The sequence below is a fragment of the Chiloscyllium plagiosum genome, unplaced genomic scaffold, assembly GCF_037043375.1.
Source record: "Chiloscyllium plagiosum isolate Xiang-an unplaced genomic scaffold, Cpla_swu_hap1 HiC_scaffold_26, whole genome shotgun sequence".
Classification (NCBI taxonomy): Eukaryota; Metazoa; Chordata; class Chondrichthyes; order Orectolobiformes; family Hemiscylliidae; genus Chiloscyllium; species Chiloscyllium plagiosum.
Genome location: NW_028270164.1, coordinates 42,513,139 through 42,532,901, shown reverse-complemented (window position 1 = coordinate 42,532,901; position 19,763 = coordinate 42,513,139). Strand labels below are relative to the sequence as shown.

Genomic DNA, 19,763 nt, shown 5'->3' with positions numbered 1-19,763 from the left:
TGGAATGTGAGGGCAACTAAATACCTGGAATTTGCATTGAATGACTTTCGTTTTGAATATGTATACATCTTGAAACTAAAGGAGATCTGTTCACTTGAGCATAATTAGAACATATATATCCAACAGAATTCACTATTCTTTTATGAAATTGTGCAAATTTAGCCTGAGAGACCCAGAAGAACATCACAACAAGAGTGTTTGTGTGTCTCCTAGGTCTAAAGATCAGATTTAGCTTTTGCCACTCTAGATGTAGAAGAATATTGATGCCAAGAACTCATTCTCCCAGAAGCATTTGGGTTGGAAGGTTGTAGGACCAGGAATCATGTTTTGGATGCGTTGAACTTTGTTGTCGGTAAGGGACAAGAGACCAGCCAGGAGAATGTTGGAAAAGCAGAATCTGGACATCACAAATATGGTCGGGGATGTCAGTAGTGGGTGGGCTAAGGCACACCTTTTTAAGAATTCTGTTATGTGATATGGGCATCACTAACAATGCCAGGATTGTTGTCACTGATTTCCATTGGGAATTAGGTAGCTGGTAATAGTGAACCACTTCGAACTGCTTCAGTCCAATTGGCGCACCTACAGTACTGAAGGGATGGGAGTTCCAGCAATTTGATTCTGTGGCAGTGTTTGACTGGCAATATAGTTCTAAGTCAGGTTAGTGTTTGGCTTGGAGGGGAACTTGCACGTGGTGGTTTTGCCATGTATCTGTGTCCTGGTCCTCCTAGGTAATTGAGACCGTGGATATGGAAGATGCTTTCGAAAGAACCTTGGTCAGTTACTGTATTGCATCAAGCATATGAGACACAATGCAGCTATTATGCATTGGTGGCAGAAGGAGTGAATGTTACATTTGGTGGATGGTGTACTGATTTAGCAGGATGGATGGTGTTGAACTTCCTGTGTGTTACCATCTTAATCAAGACCCAGTACCTTTTTTGAAAACAAATACGCTATTATTTACTGAAAAAGTGAAGTCACAAAATTCCACTATTTCAAATAGATTCTACATAAGTCAAAGAAAATAAACACTAAATCCCATCTGAATTAATAAAGATATTGTGATTAATTATAAACTATAAATTGCACATTAAATGGCATATATAACTAAGTCAGATCTTACCTAATTGGCTCATCCACTTGACATGTCATCAGTCTCAATCATAGCATCCTTCAGAACTGTATTCCTCTCAGAGTTTCAGTTCAACCTTTTCTAGGATTTAACTGATATCCAGCTGACAGCAGAGCACAACCACTGAGTTCAGTGGGCATTGTCTTCAACAAAAATGGTAAAAATCTCCATCACCTGCTTAATTCCATCTGGTAATGTAAATTCACAAGTGTTCGTTTCAATTAACAAACAATTGCAGCATCTATATTTTTCTTATTCTTAGCTTTTGGGTGTTGATGTTGTCTTCCTCAGCTGACCTGTGCTGTGCCATTGGACTCCACATTTCTGAACTCCTTTTATGATTTCAGCCAGGTTCAGCCTTCCAATAGGTTTTGGTGTCCGATCTTATTGTAAACCTTAATCATTGTATAAACTGGTAGGGGTGGTTTCTTTCTACTATTAACATCTGTCTGAAAAATGCAAGCTTTGAAGATGCTATAAATTCGATCTCAAATGTTGTTGGAGCTTCACTCAAGCCAGGCAATTGGGGAGTGTTCCATTGCTACCCTGACTTATGCCTTGGAGATGGTGGGCAGGATTTGGACAGTCAGGAAATAGTTTCTTGCCCCAGAATTGCTAACCTCTGACCTCTTGTAGCCACAGCATTAAAACGGCTGGTTTAGTTCAGTTTCTGGTCATTGGTAACCTGCAGGATGCTGACAGTGGGGATTCAATGATAGTAATGCCATTGAATGTCAAGAGGCAGTGGTTAAATTGCCTTTTGTTAGAGATAGTCATGACTGGGACTTGTGCAGCTCAAATGTTCATTCCTCTCATAAGGCCAAGCTGAAGTATAGTCCAATTATTGCTGCATTTTGGCAGACGACTGTAGTTCTGAGAAGTTATCAATGGGACCAAAGATTCTGCAGTCATCAGTGAGCATTCCTACTTTCAGCCTTATGATGGAAGGAAAGTTACTGCTGAAGGTGGCTGAGCTCCAGACCCTAGTCTGAGGAGTTCCTAAAGCAATGACCTAGAACCGAATAGTTGGTATCTAACAACCACAATTTGCTTTGTGTTAGTTATTACTAAATGGAGTAATATCTATATCTCCCCTTTCTGTATTTGCATTGAAGCTGAAATGAGGTGTATAGCCTAGTGGCCCTGAAAGAACTCAGTTTTAGTGAGCCAACTATTGTTGAGCAGGAATCATTGATGGAGTTGTTGATGGTACCTTCTATCACTGCTGATAATTTCAAATAAGAGAAAGTGGGGACTGCAGATGCTGGAGAGTCAGTTGAAAAGTGGCGCTGGAAAAGCACAGTAGCACAGTAGGTCTGAGGAGTAGGAGGGTCGATGTTACGGGCGTAAGCCCTTCATCAGGAATCCCTGATGGAATGTCCGAAATGTGGACTGTCTTGCTCCTCGGATCTGCCTGACCTGTTGTGCTTTCCCAGCATCACACTTTTCGATTCATAATTCTGAATGTACTGATACGGTACTTATTGGTCATTTATCCTTTTTTTGTGATCAGGACAAATCTGGGAAATTTTTCGTAATGGTTGAATGCCAGTGTTACAGATGTACTGAAACAGCTTGAGTGAGATTATGGCTAGCTCTGGAGCATATGCATTCAGTACTTAAGGCGGCATGGTGGCTCAGTTGTTAGCACTGCTCCCTCACAGCACCAGGGACCTGGGTTCAATTCCAGCCTTAGTTTGCACATTCTCCCCATGTCTGTATGGGTTTCCTCCAGGTACTCTAGTTTCCTCCCACAATCCAAAGATGAGCAGGTTAGGTGAATTGACCATGCTAAATTGCCCATAATTTTCATAGTGTGGTTCATAGTAATTGCCCATAATGTAGGTTAGGTGCATTAGTCAGGGGTAAATATAGAATGGCAGGGAAATGGGTCTGGGTGGGTTGTTCTTCAGAGGGTTGGTATGGACTTGTTGGGCCGAAGGGCCTGCTTCCACACTGTAGGGATTCTATGATTCTACTAACAGTAAAGGTGTTGTCATGGCTCACAGCTGATGCTATATCCATAGCTTACCAAGTTATAAATTGCATCCAAAATGACTGACAAAGAAAAACTTTCTCTCCTTTTCCTCTCAGTAGCATTTGACATACTTCATCAGACTACTCCACTCCCAAAACCGCAATACTGCTAAATAAAAATTGAAAACACTGCAGATTCTATAAATCAAACAAAAATAGAAATTGCTTGAAAAGTTCGGGTTTGTCAGCATCTGTGGAGAGAAATCAGAGTTCATGTTTTAAGTCTAGTGACCCATCCTCAAAGTCCCCCATTCTGAGGAAGGGTCACCGGACCCGAAATGTTAACTCTGATTTCTCTTCACAGATTGAACCAGACCTGCTAAGCTTTCCCAGCAATTTCTGTTTTTGTACTTCAACACCTGCTTTCAGCTTAGTCATTCTTAAATTAACTAAACAAAGCCAGAAATCACTTGCAGTTTATTTCACTTTCTACTCCCAAATCATTACCTCTTGTGTTCCCGGCAGATCCAACTTTGGCCCCTTTCTAATTAACATGCTTCCCTGTGGCAATATAGTCCAAAAACACAGCATTAGTGTTCATGTGCGTGCTGACGAGATCCTGCTTTACGCTGCCACGCCTAGCCTTTAATGGAGATGTATAGTTCAATCTTCTTATCTTAATAGTAGCTATATAACAAAGTAACTATTGGTACTAAAATAATTATTGTTTGAAACTTGGAAGCCTCAATACAATAAAGACATAGCTTGCAACCGACAGAAATTTAGTAACATGGACCAGGTAACTTGTAATTAAAAGTTAAGAGTGTCACAAGCCACCCCGCAGAACAAAGGAAGTCAAACTGGAAACATTGCACCTTTTACATAATCAAAAATTTTCTCCATTAAGCAGAATAAGACCATAAGACATAGGAATGGAAGCAAGGCCATTCAGCCCAAGAGTCCACTCTGCCATTTAATCATTTCATCTCCACTTACCTGCACTCTCCCTGTAGCCCTTAATTTCTTGCAAGATCAAGAATTTATCAATCTAAATAATAAGAATAATGTATATTGACATCAGCTACATTAGTAAAGTGGAAGAAGTCAGCCATCAACAGACAATGTCGTTTCCTGAAAGAATTATTCACAGGTCTAGGAAAACCTGAGGCAGAATACAGCATCATATTAAGGTAAAGTCAAAACCTATATGTCTTTTTATGCTGAGAAAAATAACATGCCCACTAGTGAAAAATGTCTCATTTCAACTTGAAGGGATGACTAGGATGGAAGTAATTTCTCCAGTCTTGAAGCAAATGGAATAGTTATTGGGAATGATTCTATTTCCTATCATTGCAATTTGGATTTGTACAAGATTGAATTCAACTCAATAAAACTGTAGCAAGAGAAATAGATAAAGGTTTCACAATGTTGTCCAAAGAAAACATGTTCACAAAACTGAATGCAAACCTTGATTCTTGGTAGGTCCCACTGAATGAGAAGTCAAGTTATTGACAACTTGCATTACTACATTTGGAAGATTGTGTTTAATTGATAACCATTTGGTATAGCATCAGCTGCAGAAAGTTTCCTGAACAAAATGACCAGCGTTCTGCAAACTCTTCATGGAGTAGTGTGCCATATGGAGACATCTTAATACACAATGAAACATTTGATCAAAAGATTCAAGAGTGTTGAATTACTTACAGCAAGAAAGGCTGATGCTTAATGAGATGTATGACGTTTTAAAAATCTCGACTTCTTACTTATGTCACATTGTATGTAGCAAAAGCATACTGGCAGATCCACAAACAGCAAGCCATTCATGAATATCTAACTCCTACCTTGGTCGAAGTGTTCAATGTTTTCTTGAAATGGTCAATCAACTAACAAAGTTCTTCTTTTCAATAACATTCAATAACAAAGTTCTTAACCTAGTTTGATGCAAGTTACCAAGCCCCGAAAAGCCAACTTTGAAGGAAGCGGAAACGTGGTGTTGGAACATGTACCAAGAATAGGAATCTGTACCAGGAACAGGCATTTAAAAAAATCAAGAAAGTGCAATCTTTGCCAACTACTGTGGCAATATATGATCCCTCTTTACCAACCATAATTTCAGCAGTTTCATTTTTATCAAAGGATGTGGGCTTTGCTGGTCAGTGAACCATTTATTGCTAATTTCAAATTGTCCCAGAGATGGCGGTGGTGAACTGCTTCTTTGAAGAGCTCAAGACCCAGATTCTTGTGTGCTGTGGAGGAGTTCTGGTCCTCTATTGCACATTCCTCCAAAAGCCTGTTTGAGGCAGGGTCAATTGAAAATATCAAAGTTGAAATTTATTGACTAACTGTTAGTTGTAGGTATTTGGGTGTATGTAACTGGTTACAGCAAAAGAGCTTCCACCATCTAATTGAATCATGGCTTGGTGTCGCTCCTGGCACCGGAAAGATTTTTACTGTTTGGGATACCTGCTGGGTCTCCCTTTCTGGAGCATCACAGCAGCCAATCCGACCAGGCTGTTCAGCTGTTACAGTGAAACATTAGAGTGGAATAAAAGAAACCTCTTTAACTCTCCAACTGAGCTGATTTCAGTGGAGCAGAATCTCTGAAATACTTAAAGAAGTCGTTTTGGTTAAACAGTGACGACAGAGAAAGCCCAGACATGGTCTTCCCCAACATCCGAAGATGGCCCGAAGGAAAACTGACTAGTTTAATGAGAGACTGATTATCATAGGAACTATGAAATGAATTTAAGCGGATGTGACTTGGATGCAAGCATGAGTATTATGTCCTTAGGGCACAGAAGACTATGGTGAATTGTTTAATTTATTCAGAGGACTTTTGAACAGCATAGCATTTGTATGAAGAGGAACATTCAGTTGCAATAGAGGAAATGCTACATTGTTGCACATAATTTTGTAAATGTGCTTGGAAAACAACAGATAGCAGTTTTCAACCATTTCAATTCATTGCATGTGACATCAAGAAATAACTAATGACACTGAATGCTGCAAAGACAATATACCTGACAGAACTCCAGTGTTATAAAGTTCATAACTTAGTGGATAGAAAGACTCAGCAATTACTCTTTATGGAATATTCTTTCTTGAGATGAAAGGGGTGAGGAGAAACTGTTATAGAGGAATTAACAGTGACATGCTGATTTAACCATCCCTGGAAAGAAGTGACATAAACAAGCTGTTTCCTGGGAGAGGAGAGAGAGAAGATAAGCCTGCCTGATAATCTGCTGCCTCATGACAAACAGGCAATTAAGTCTGCCTGCAGAAGGAATGTTTTGATATAAAGGGGGTTAATTGCAGTAAAAGCCGTGTTTTAAACAAATAGCTAACTCTGAATGTCACAAGGAACAGAGGAGCTACTTCTGAGAAGGCAAACTACAGATTTGAAGTCTCCAAAGACTATCCATGTTGGGAATGAAGAATCTATTGAATTATTCATAATGTTACACCATAAACTTAAAATAGAGGAAATTATATAAGAATCCAATACCAGAACAATTCAGTCCCAAAACCTCAAAGAACAACACTGCAGAAGGTTTGAACCCTGGACACTTGCAGAGGCGGAAACTGTTGGTCAAAATTTAGCTAAATTCCACCATTAGCCGAATAATAGATTGAGTTGTGAGGTATACTTAAAGAGTCTTATTTTGATTGCTAGATGCAATAAAGTTTAAATCAGTGTTTCAGTATTTCATTGTGAAATTTCTTAATAAGCCGACAAGTTAAAAGTAACTTGTGGTGATTAACCCACAACACCAACAATAGTTATTATCCTCCAGAAGTAACTGTGTCCCATGGCCAACCTTTTCCAGTGCAGCTACAATGCTGAGTTATGTCCTATGCACAAGAAGAAAGACAGACATAACCCTGCCAATTACCACCCTATCAATTGACCTTCGATCACTAGTCAAGGGATAGAATGGAAAGTCAATGGTGCTTTCAAGGCAGTAATAGAGCAATAACCTGCTCATTGATGTTCAATTTGGGATACACAGTGTGACCTTGTTCCTGACCTCATTGAAGTCATGGTCTGAACTTGGACAAAAGGGCTGAACTCCAGAGGTGAGAGTGACTACCTTTGACATCAGGGCTGCATTTGACAAGAGTATAATGAGTTTAATGAGCCCAAGCAAATCTTGAGTCATTGGGAATTGAAAATTCTCCATTGCTTGGAGTCATCTCTAGCACAAAAGAAGATAGAACCAGTTGCTTTAGATCAATTAGTTCGTCCCAGGTCATCACTGCACAAATTCTTTAGGGTTGTGAACTCGCCCAACCAACCTTCAACTGCTTCATTAATGACCTTACGCTCATCATAAGGTCAGAAGTGGGAATGTTTGCTGATGATTACCCAATGTTCCAACACCATTCACACTGCCTCAGACACTGAAGTAGCCATGTGCAGTGAGACCTGGATAACGTCCAATCAATAAATGTTAGCCCAGCAAAACCATATCAAGATGCCATGTATGAATAAAAACCTTCTTGAAAATGTTTACAATGGAGCAATTGCGTCAAGATCAAGTGCATGTAGTTCAATTCTGTATTCCTACAAACCAATCTATTGTGTACCATTTCTCTATTATTTTTCTGTTTAATTCAGCTACAAAATCCATGGTAAATGTAGCTTTGAATCTCAGCCAGCAGTGATGTGTCAATACCATGTCTAATGTGAGTTTATAATTTTCTTACTCATCTGTACATCCAGGATTGAGATGACAAATGGCAAATAACATTTGCATCACACAAGTGCCAGACAATGATCATCTCCAGCAAGAGAGAATCTCACTGTTTACCTGAATCCCCTATGTAACATCCAAGGAGCTATTATTGACCAATCAACTGAACTGGACCAGCTGTATAAATATTGCGGTTACAAGGACAGATCAGAGGCTAGAAAATCTGGTATAAATGTCTTATCTCCTGACTCCTCAGTGACTGTCCATCATCTTCAAATACTCTCCAGTTCACCTCCAAGAACACTTAGGAAGCTCATTACAATTCAAGACAAAGCAGGCTGATTATTGGCATCCCATCCATCCTCCTCAACATTCAGTCCCTTCACCACAGATGCACAAATGTGTACAATCTACAAGATGAACTGCAGTAACCAACCAAAGATTGATTCAGTGATTGCACTTTCCAAGTGTCTAGATTAGAGTGGTGCTGGAAAAGCACAGCATCCGACTTTCCAAGTGCATGACCATAACAACATAGGGCAAAGGCAGTAGATATGTGGAAACACCACCACCTGCAAGCTGTCCTACAAGCTACATATCAGACTGTCTTGAACCTAATACTACATTCTCCACTGTTGCTTGGTAAAAATGCGGCAGATTGCTTCCTAACAACACTGCAGGTGTACCTAAACTTGAAGGACTGCAATCATTCAAGAAAGCTGCTCACCATCACCTAAAGGGCATTTGGGGATAAACAATAATAGTCCTAGAATCAATAGTCCTAATAGTCCTAGAATCATTGAAGAAAGGCTAGGGAAGGTGATTCAGGAGATGAGTGACAGTAATAGGGTGGTTGTTATGGGGTCTTTAACTTTCCTGATATTGATTGGGAAAGCTATAGCTCAAGTTCGTTAGATGGGTCAGTGTTTGTTCAATGTGTGCAGGAGAGTTTCCTGACACAATATGTAGACAGGCCAACAAGAGGTGAGGCCATACTGGATTTGGTTCTGGGTAACGAACCAGGCCAGGTGTTAGAATTAGAGGTTGGTGAGCACTTTGGGGACAGTGACCATAATTCGGTGATTTTTACTCTCGTGATGGAGAGGGATAAGTGTGTACTACAGGGCAAGAGTTATAGCTGGGGTCAGGGAAATTATGATGCGGTGAGGCATGACTTAGGATGTGTGGCTTGGAAAAGTAGACTCCAAGGCAAGAGTGTAAATGATATGTGGAGCTTGTTCAAGGAGCAACTATTGAGTGTCCTTGATAATTATGTACCTGTCAGGCAGGGAGGAAAGGGTCGTGCGAGGGAGCCGTGGTTTAATAAGGAATTGGAATCCCTTGTTAAATGGAAGAGGGCGGCCTATCTCAAGATGAGACGTGAAGGTTCAATTGGGGCGATTGAGAGTTATAGGGTAGCCAGGAAGGACCTGAAGAGAGCTAAGAGCAGCAAGGAGGGGACATGAAAGGTCCTTAGTCGGTAGGATTAGGGAAAACCCTAAGGCTTTCTATAGGTATGTTAGGAATAAAAGAATGACTAGGGTAGGAATAGGTCCAGTCAAGGATAGTAGTGGGAAGTTGCGTGTGGAGGCGGAAGAGATTGGGGAGACACTGAATGAATACTTTTCTTTAGTATTTACTCAGGAACAGGGCATTGTCGTCGATGTGAATACTGAGTCACAAATAAGTAGAATGGATGGCTTTGAGGTATGTAGAGAAGAGGTGCTGGAAATCCTGGAAAAGGTGAAAATAGATAAGTCCCCTGGGCCTGATGGCATTTATCCTAGGATTCTCTGGGAAGCAAGGGAGGAGATTGCAGAGCCATTGGCCTTGATTTTTATGTCCTCTTTGTCTACAGGAGTAGTGCCAGAAGACTGGAGGATAGCAAATGTGGTTCCCTTGTTCAAAAAGGGGAGTAGGGATAACCCTAGTAACTATAGGCCGGTGAGTCTCACTTCTGTTGTGGGCAAAGTCTTAGAGAGAATTGTAAGGGATAGGATTTATGCACATCTGGATAGGAATAATGTGATCAAGGATAGTCAGCATGGTTTTGTGAAGGGCAGGTCGTGCCTCACAAACCTTATTGAATTCTTTGAAAAGGTGACGAAGGAGGTTGATGAGGGGAAAGCGGTAGATGTGGTATATATGGATTTTAGTAAGGCGTTTGATAAGGTTCCCCATGGTAGGCTACTGCAGAAAATACGGAGATATGGCATTGAGGGTGAGTTGGAGGTTTGGATTAGGAATTGGCTGGATGGAAGAAGACAGAGGGTAGTAGTTGATGGCAAAGTTTCTTCATGGAGTGCCGTCACTAGCGGTGTTCCGCAAGGATCTGTTTTGGGACCATTGCTGTTTGTCATTTTTATAAATGACCTGGAAGAGGGGTTAGAAGGTTGGGTGAGCAAGTTTGCGGATGATACGAAAGTCGGAGGAGTTGTTGACAGTGAGGAAGGATGTGGCAGGTTACAGCAGGATATAGAGAAGCTGCAGAGCTGGGCAGAAAGGTGGCAAATGGAGTTCAATATAGCTAAGTGTGAGGTGATTCACTTTGGGAAGAATAACAAAAAGATGGGGTACTGGGCTAATGGTCGGATACTTGGTAGTGTGGATGAGCAGAGGGATCTTGGTGTCCATGTACACAGATCTCTGAAAGTTGCCACCCAGGTAAATAGTGCGGTGAGGAAGGCATATGGCGTACTGGCTTTTATTGGTAGAGGAATTGAGTTCCGGAGTCCTGAGGTCATGATGCAGTTGTATAAGACTCTGGTGCGGCCGCATCTGGAATATTGTGTGCAGTTTTGGTCGCCATACTATAGGAAGGATGTGGAGGCACTGGAACGGGTGCAGAGGAGGTTTACCAGGATGTTGCCTGGTATGGAAGGAAGATCGTATGAGGAAAGACTGAGACACTTGGGGCTGTTTTCATTAGAGAAAAGAAGGTTTAGGGGTGACTTGATTGAGGTGTACAAGATGATTAGGGGGTTAGATAGGGTTGACAGTGTGAACCTTTTCCTGCGTATGGAGTCGGGTATTACAAGGGGGCATAGCTTTAAATTAAGGGGGGGTAGATATAGGACTGAAGTTAGGGGTAGGTTCTTCACTCAGCGAGTCGTAAGTTCATGGAATGCCCTGCCAGTAGCAGTGGTGGACTCTCCCTCTTTATGGGCATTTAAGCGGGCATTGGATAGGTATATGGAGGATAGTGGGTTAGTATAGGTTAGGTGGGCTTAGGTCGGCGCAACATCGAGGGCCAAAGGGCCTGTACTGCGCTGTATTCTTCTAATAAATGTGAACCTAGCAAGCATCATCAAAATACTATGAATGTATATAAGATGCTTAAACAGATTTACAAAGCAGCAACTGTATCAAGGTCAAGTACACATAGTTCATTTTTGAAATCTTAACTGTTGTGTTCCACTTTTCCATTCCCTTTGTTTAATTCAATTACATAACCCATGGCAAATATTGGTTCAGACTCAGCGAGCAGTGTGGCATGTCAATGACCTGTCTATTGTGAGTTTATAGTTTTTAATTCATTTTTACAAATGATGTGATCCAGTAGAAGAGAAGCTAGGAGTTTGACCTGTCTAGGATTGTTAACTTTTTATTAGTGGTTTGTTGAAGGTGACCTCCTGTGAACTGATTTTATGCATCTGGAATTCAGTAGAACTGTTCTGGCTGAAATTCAAAAGCTTCTGTGAATGAAGAATCTATGAAGTTGGTAAATAAATCCAAGACTCTACAAGTCTTCAAATGTAGTAATTGTGTGCACAAACATCTGATGACCTTTGTTAAAGAATAGTGATCAAATTAACAGTTATTTCTAGAGGTGTGAAATGTGGACAAATCACCTTATCCTTGCTGCTTTCACAATACTGTTATTCTACACACTGCTTCATTAATGTTCATTTTTTGGAGCATTTGGTCGATTGAGAGTACGATTATGACATTTAGATGAACTGACATGTAAACCAATCCCGCTTGTATTCCTGTCATACAAATGAATGTCATTGGAATTCTTAGTTTTATGAAATAGCCAAGGGCATTTTACTTTTGATTTGAGTTGACTGCCAAAAGCAGCTAATAGCAAAACAGTGGCATTATTCTTCCAAGCAGTACTAATATTGTAACCTACTGCTCGGTGGGGAGGGAGAAATGCATTTGACTTTGCATTTACAGTCATTTTCATATTCATGTTTACCTGCCTTGCCTGTTTATTCAATATTTTTTTCTGAAAGTCATCATTTTCACAGTAGGAGCCATGTAATAGATCTTTTCCAAAGAAATGATCCATAATTTTGACACTGTGTCCCTCCAAGCTTGCAACTGTCTTGTGATGTTTCTCACTTTTCTCCTTTCATAATTGTAACAGTTCTAGTTCATCTATTTAATGACACTGAATTATTTATCATGCTCGTAACAAGAGATCCCTCTTTTATCTTAAGCTGTAACTAAGTCTTCATAATTTATTTTGCTGTCTTTCCTCCTAAAGTTTCACAGTCTTGAAATCAAAGCATTTCTGATTCCAAGTCACTATTTCTCAGGACTTTACGAATAGGGAATACATCACCTTACTTAGTTTCTCTTTTCCTGTAGTGGTCAGCCTCTTTGGAAGGTACTATTCACTTCAATTGGTTTGATTATTTTCTCCACATCTTTCCAACCCTGATAGCTTCTTTGCAAGTAATCGTTATGGATTTCTTTTATTTGCAGCTATATCATATTTGCTTAAAACTGCTAATATGCAATTTAAAGTAATGTTAATCAGGTTAAGAAATATAAGATGCCCAGAATTTAAAAATCACACACCAGGTTATAGTCCACCAGGGTTATTTGGAAGCACTAGCTTTCGGAGCGCTGCTCCTTCATCAGGTAGACAACCACCTGAGGAAAGACCAGCGCTCCGAAAGCTAGTGCTTCCGAATAAACCTGTTGGACTATAACCTGGTGTTGTGTGATTTTTAACTTTGTCGACCCCAGTCCAACACCAGCACCTCCAAGTCAAGATGCCCAGACTAATTAAACCCTTAGATTGGGAAGTGAGGAAAGCAGTTAACTAAAATCATAACTTTGCATAGATTCCATTTTGCTTACAGTTGATCTGCAGTTGAACATTCATTTATTGGTGTAATTCAGAATTAGGTGTTTTGTGGCAATAACCATGTGTGAAACACATTTTGATCTCCTTTTATGTTGGCTTGACCCTTACTGCTGTTTTTGGTCTTGATATGAGAATAATTGCTTCTTCTCAGGATTCTGATGTGAAGCAGACTCCAGAAATGTTTGAGGAAGATGAGAATCCCTATGAGCTTCTCCTGACTGCAGAAACAAAGAAGTTAACAACTTTGGATGTATCCCAACATGAAGCAGAAAGTACAGGTATGGCATTGGTATTAAACTGTAGTTAAAGGTTATGAAGTACTTTTTTTTTTGCTTTAAGTGTCATTTCTGAAATGAACTAGGGCATTCAGTGTGTTTAGTTTCCTGAAGGTTGCTTTGAACTTTGATAGTGACTTTGATAGGCAGAGCTGAGGATATCTTCACAGAAACTCTGGCTCCTGTTTGTTTTTGCTTTCTGAATTTTTAAAACCTTAATGGGTATTAGGATAGACACTATGTTCTCTTCATTTCTGTAGATGATTAATTTCCATCCTCCTTCTATTTATGAGGAAAATTTCCTGAATACTCCAGGAATTACCAAAAGTTTGGAAAATATGTTCAGATTACGCCAACTCCCAATGGAATGCTAATTATCAATGTGCACACGATGTATATTTGTTTTGTTTTTAATCTGGAGATTAATTTACTTTTCTAAATGAGAGTAGGTAAATCAGTTAGTAAGTTTGCAGATGACACCAAAATTGGAGGTGTAGTGGACAGTGAAGAGGGTTACCTCAGATTACAACAAGATCTGGACCAAATGGGCCAATGGGCTGAGAAGTGGCAGATGCAGTTTAATTCCGATAAATGCAAGGTGCTGCATTTTTGGAAAGCAAATCTTAGCAGGACTTATACACTTCACGGTAAGGTCCTAGGGAGTGTTGCTGAACAAAGAGACCTTGGCGTGCAGGTTCATAGCTCCTTGAAAGTGGAGTCGCAAGTAGAAAGGATAGTGAAGAAGGCATTTGGTATGCTTTCCTTTATTGGTCAGAGTATTGAGTACAGGAGTTGGGAGGTCATGTTGCAGCTGTACAGGACATTGGTTAGGCCACTGTTAGAACATTGCGTGCAATTCTGGTCTCCTTCCTATCGGAAAGATGTTGTGAAACTTGAAAGGGTTCAAAAAAGATTTCTAAGGGTGTTGCCAGGGTTGGAGGATCTGAGCGACAGGGAGAGGCTGAACAGGCTGGGGCTGTTTTCCCCGGAGCGTCGGAGGCTGAGGGGTGACCTTATGGAGGTTTACAAAATTATGAGGGGCATGGATAGGATAAATAGACAAAGTCTTTTCCCTGGGGTCAGGGAGTCCAGAACTAGAGGCCATAGGTTTAGGGTGAGAGGGGAAAGATATAAAAGAGACCCAAGGGGCAACTTTTTCACGCAGAGGGTGGTACATGTATGGAATGAGCTGACAGAGGATGTGGTGCAGGCTGGTACAATTGCAACATTTAAGAGGCATTTGGATGGATATATGAATGGGAAGGGTTTGGAGGGATATGGGCCAGGTGCTGGCAGGTGGGACGAGATTGTGTTGGGATATCTGGTCGGTGTGGACGGATTGGACCGAAGGGTCTGTTTCCATGCTGTACATCTCTATGATCATTGTTCGATGATAGTTATAGAAATAAAATATATTTTCCATTTAAAAGCAAGATATTGTAGATGCTGGAAATAATAATAGAAAAAACTGGATTAACCCAGTAGTCAACCAGCATCTGAGAGAGAGGAAGGGTTAACATTTCAGATAGATAAACTTCCATCAGAACTGAAAAAGTTAAGTGAAGAGAACAAAGGGAACAGTCTGTGAATAGGCAGTAGTCAAGGCAGATGACTTAAATATATGGTTACAAATGTGATATGATGGAATAAAATTTTGTTCCAGTGTTTGATGATGTGTTTCAGTAGAGATTAACTGGCAAATGGATGTAAATTAAACTATTCTGTTAGAGATGTGGATAAATTCTGTTCGTCATGTAATCTAGCACCAGCATTAATTTGCATACTAAATTAAGTAGATCACTGACCCGTGACTGGCTGATGTCTTGTTGTTTAACATAATGATGTATTGTGTTGTCAGCTTTTCTTCTCCTCATACCAGATGCTGCCTTTTCCTCTAGTCACCACAAATGTGTGGCTTTGCATTTAGTCAGTATTTAGATAAAAATTACATCTGCCATCATGAATTTCAACATATGATTTTGCTTCAAAATGTGAGAAATTAAGTGTTCAATGTTAAGATATAGCATTCAGCTGCATTAGCATAACATCACAGTGACACGGAATTGTAAGTCTGTTATAAAATTGCTTTAAGTATGTGTTTCACAGAAAAGGTCAACTCTTCATTCTTTGAAACATTTTAACATTGGGTATTTGTTTCTGTAGATTTGTGACAAACGTCTTGTGCGCAGCACACTCCTCACAATATAACAGCAAACAAAAGTGAAGTTGCACTTTCAGTTGGATAAGTAACTTAGACATTCTCCTTTGCTCATAAAGTTTCTTAAAGGCGCAGTAAAAATCTCTTTTGAAGAAGGAATATTGTAATGATACAGCAAGTTCTGCATCCTACCCTATCCCATTTTCTCCACCTCAATCAACTCATTGTGTGATTGCAACACATGAAATTCGAAGAGAGATAAATTCCCTCTAACTACACAGTCATGCAGAGATTCTGCACATTCTGATCAGCATAATCACTGCATCAAAGCATTAACTGCTAGTTTTGGAAATTGCTAACATACACTCCTTGACCAAGAACAAAAAAGAGTTGAAGGAATATTGAAAGCGGGAAAGATGTTTCCATTGGATGGGGAGCCTGGAACCAAGGTTCAAAGTCTCAGGATATGGAGTACGCCTTTTAGGACTGCGCTGAGGAAACCTTTCTTCATGGAGGGTGATGTAACCAACAGACAAAAAACATAAGCATTCAAACATGTTTTTGCAAAATACAAAAGCAGGATAAACTCTTAAAAAGGCAGAACTCCACTTGTACAGCTAAACAACTGTGGTCAACTAAGAAAAAAATGTTTAAACAAATATAAAGAAAATAGAACCCATAATGACCTCAACCACATTCAATCACCCATTGCCATGATTTATTTTTGCAAAAACCTCATGGGACCTCTGGTGAGAGTGTATCAATGAAGAGGTTGCGTGCTCAAAAAAGGGAATAATGTTCTGCCCTTTTTAATCATGCACCCAAATTATCAGCTGAGATTTCCAGCCAAGGTTTGGAACAGAACCCTTCAAACCCCAAATGAGAGAGAGACATTCTTATCATCTATAGGATATCATACTGTCCCAGCACATGCTTTCTAAAATCTGCCAGTCAACAATAGTGCATACACCCACCACAGTTGGTTTACATAAATCAGAATCTTTCAGAAACCTGTCACCCGAGTGGATCCATCAAATTTAAAAGTAAACCTATCCTTGAGGTTACACAGTAGTGTTCCTGATGTAGCGTATGCATGAAGACTAGCATTGTCTGGTGCTGGTTTTCATTAATTCAGCAAAAGAATTTTTAAAAAACTGAAATCTTTCACTGTACGTTCACCTCTTCTAATCTGTCTGGTAAAGGTGCAGGCAGAGCTGAGGATATCTTCTTCACAGAAACTCTGGCTCCTGTTTGTTCTGCAGCCATAATTTGTCAAGTTCGCCTGTCTTTCATCTGCGCTAGAGTGAAATGGAGTGTGATTGGATTTCCCCAGTGAAATACAGCAAGTGGAGGCTTCTTTTGTTTTATTCACGCCTCTCCTCCATTTTCCCAGTTCCAATTCTCTGCTGCATTTTCTAGTGTCCTACCTCTGTATCAAGATACTGTCTATCAATAAGGCTCTCAAACAGCTGAAACATTTTTCTTTGTTGGTTTCCTGATTTCAAAATGTTTTTACAGAAACCAAGAACAGGAAGTAGGTTGATAGGGTCTTTTGAGCCGCCTCTGCATTTCAACATGAGCACAGCCCATCCTCTATCTCAAAACCGTAGACTTGTTTTATCTCCATGCCCCTTGATACCTTTACTATCTAATAACTTATCATGATTTGGAGTTCGAGCAAGACGACTTCTCTACGCAGGACCTCCAACCAACACTACACAGCAGGTATATTGAAGGCATTTTCTTCCTCTGCATTCATGGCGAGGAGTCACTGAAAAGACTCAGTGATATCAACGTTTCATCCCACCATCAAACTCACCGTGGACTAATCTTTACTATCTGTCTCATTCTCATACACATGCATCTCCATCAAGAATGGGCACCTCAGCACCTCACTCTACCGTGAATCCACGGATAACCTCACGATGCTACACTTCTCCAGCTTCCACCCGAAACGTATTAAATCAGCCATCCCCTATGGACAAGCCCTATGCATACACAGGATCTGCTCAGATGAGGAGGAACATGACGAGCACCTGGAAGTACTCAAGGATGTCCTCATAAGAATGGGGTATGATGCTCAACTCATTGGCCGCCAGTTCCAACGGTGCCGCAGCGAGGAACTGTATTGACCTCAGGAGACAGACACGCAATGCAACCGATAGGATACCCTTCGTTGTCCAGTACTTCCCAGGAGCTGAAAAACTACGCCATGTTCTTCGCAGCCTGCAACACATTATCAATGAGGATGGCCATCTCGCCAAGACCTTCCCCACACCTCCACTTCTCGCCTTTAAACAACCACCAAACTTCAAACAGATCATTGTTCGTAGCAAACTGCCCAGCTTTCACGACAATAACTTACCAATCTCTTTCTTGGGTATACTCAGTGACCCCATTTCCACAGTCTTTTGTGGCAATGAATACCACAGATTGATCACCCTCTGTGAAGAAAGATTTCCTCATCTCGGTAGGCACTGCAAGACGTGTCAGAATGTCAACATAGATACCACCATTATGTGTGGGAACACCTCCTACCATGTACATGGCAGGTACTCATGTGACTCAACCAACATTGTCTCCCTCATACGCAGCAGGCAAGAGTGCCCCAAGGCATGATACATTGACGAGAGCAAGCAGAGGTTACGGCAACAGATGAATGGACTCTACACAACAATCAACAGGCAGGAGTGTTCCTTCCCAATCTCAGAACACTTCAGCGATCCGGGACATTTGACTTCGGACCTTTGGGTGACCGTCCTCCAAGGTGGACTTTGGGACAGGCAACAACGAAAAGTGGCTGAGCAGAGGCTGATAGCCACGTTCGGTACCCATGGGAATGGCCTCAACCGGGACCTTGGGTTCATGTCACACTACAGGTGACCCCATTGCACTATACACACAGACAGTCGGATGTGCACAGGCACATGCGCACACACACACACTCCTGCACACGTGCACATGCACACTCTCCTACAGACCCATAACTCACGCAGACCCTCTCTCATATGCTGGCACATACACTCCTACACTCTCACACACCCTCTCACACACTTGTACCCCTTTTAGATTCTCACTCACACACATACACATACTCTCACAGACACTCATAATTACCCCTTCCCAACACACACACATAAGTTTGTGGGGTGAATTTGTGCTTGCAGAATTACATTTAACTTTGCTCAAAAACTGGATGAATCCAGTATTCTGTAAATCAGTTTTTTTGGATAAGAATCAGTCTGACCATTGCGACACAGTCTCACACTGGGCAGCTCACACCTTCAATGCATTAACATGACACCAATTGTTAAAGTTCACTTGAGAATGTAACTTTTAAAAAAGTTTTGCGATTTATATATGAAAGAACTGAAACCAACATGGTCATTCTAAAAGATGACAGACTTAACAAATAATCCAGGTCGTTTTCAATATATAATTTCAGTTACATCACACTGTAAACTTTTGCTATAAATTCTGTGTCTTACAATATTATACTCCACAACCACCTGATAAAGGAGCAGCAAATCCGAAAGCTAGTGCTTCCAAATAAATCTGTTGGACTTCTCCCTGGTGTTATGTGATTTTTAACTTAATAACTTACCAATCTCTTTCTTGGGGTATACTCAGTGACCCCATTTCCACAGTCTTTTGTGGCAATGAATACCACAGATTGATCACCCTCTGTGAAGAAAGATTTCCTCATCTCAGTCCTAAAAGGCCTACTCCCATATCCTGAGACTTTGATCCTTGGTTCGAGACTCCCCATCCAAGGGAAACCTCTTTCCCACTTTCAATATTCCTTCCAACTTTTTTTTTTCTTGGTCAAGGAGTGTATGTTAGCAACTTCCAAAACTAGCAGTTAATACTTTGATGCAGTGATTATGCTGATCAGAATGTGCAGAATCTCTGCATGACTGTGTAGTTAAAGGGAATACGGCGTGCATTTAACTCTGTTAGATGTTTGTGTTGCAATGACACCATGAGTTGATTGAGGTGGAGAAAATGGGATAGGGTAGGATGCAGAACTTGCTGTATAATTACAATTGCCATTCTTCAAATAAGCTATTTTACTGCGTCTTTAAGAAACTTATGAGCAAATGAGAATGTCTAAGTTACTTAGCCAACTGAAAATGCAACTTTACTTTTGCTTACTGTTGTAATGTGCAGAGTGTGCTGCAGTTTGGTCCAGTTAACTGCAGTTAAATTTTACCCATGCCCCTCATGCTTGCCTTAAACCAATTTTAAAGCTTGATTTAGATTAGATTCTCTACAATGTGGAAACAGGCCCTTCTGCCCAACCAATCCACAGTAACCCACCCAGACCCATTTCCCTCTGACCAATGCACCCAACACTATGGACAATTTAATATGGTCAATTCACCTGACCTGCACATGTTTGGACTGTGGGAGGAAACCGGAG

At 40.7% G+C, this 19,763-nt stretch overlaps 1 protein-coding gene across 10 annotated transcripts in view; it reads left to right on the top strand.

Moving 5' to 3' along the window:
* Positions 1 to 19,763, top strand: part of anks1aa (ankyrin repeat and sterile alpha motif domain containing 1Aa) — a 355,860-nt gene that overhangs the window by 137,896 nt on the left and 198,201 nt on the right. For all 10 annotated transcript variants that reach the window (XM_043716918.2, XM_043716919.2, XM_087973655.1 and 7 more), the window contains one exon: positions 13,059 to 13,185. In XM_043716918.2, coding sequence (XP_043572853.2) covers positions 13,059 to 13,185 — 127 coding nt within the window. The remainder of the gene's footprint in view (positions 1 to 13,058; positions 13,186 to 19,763) is intronic.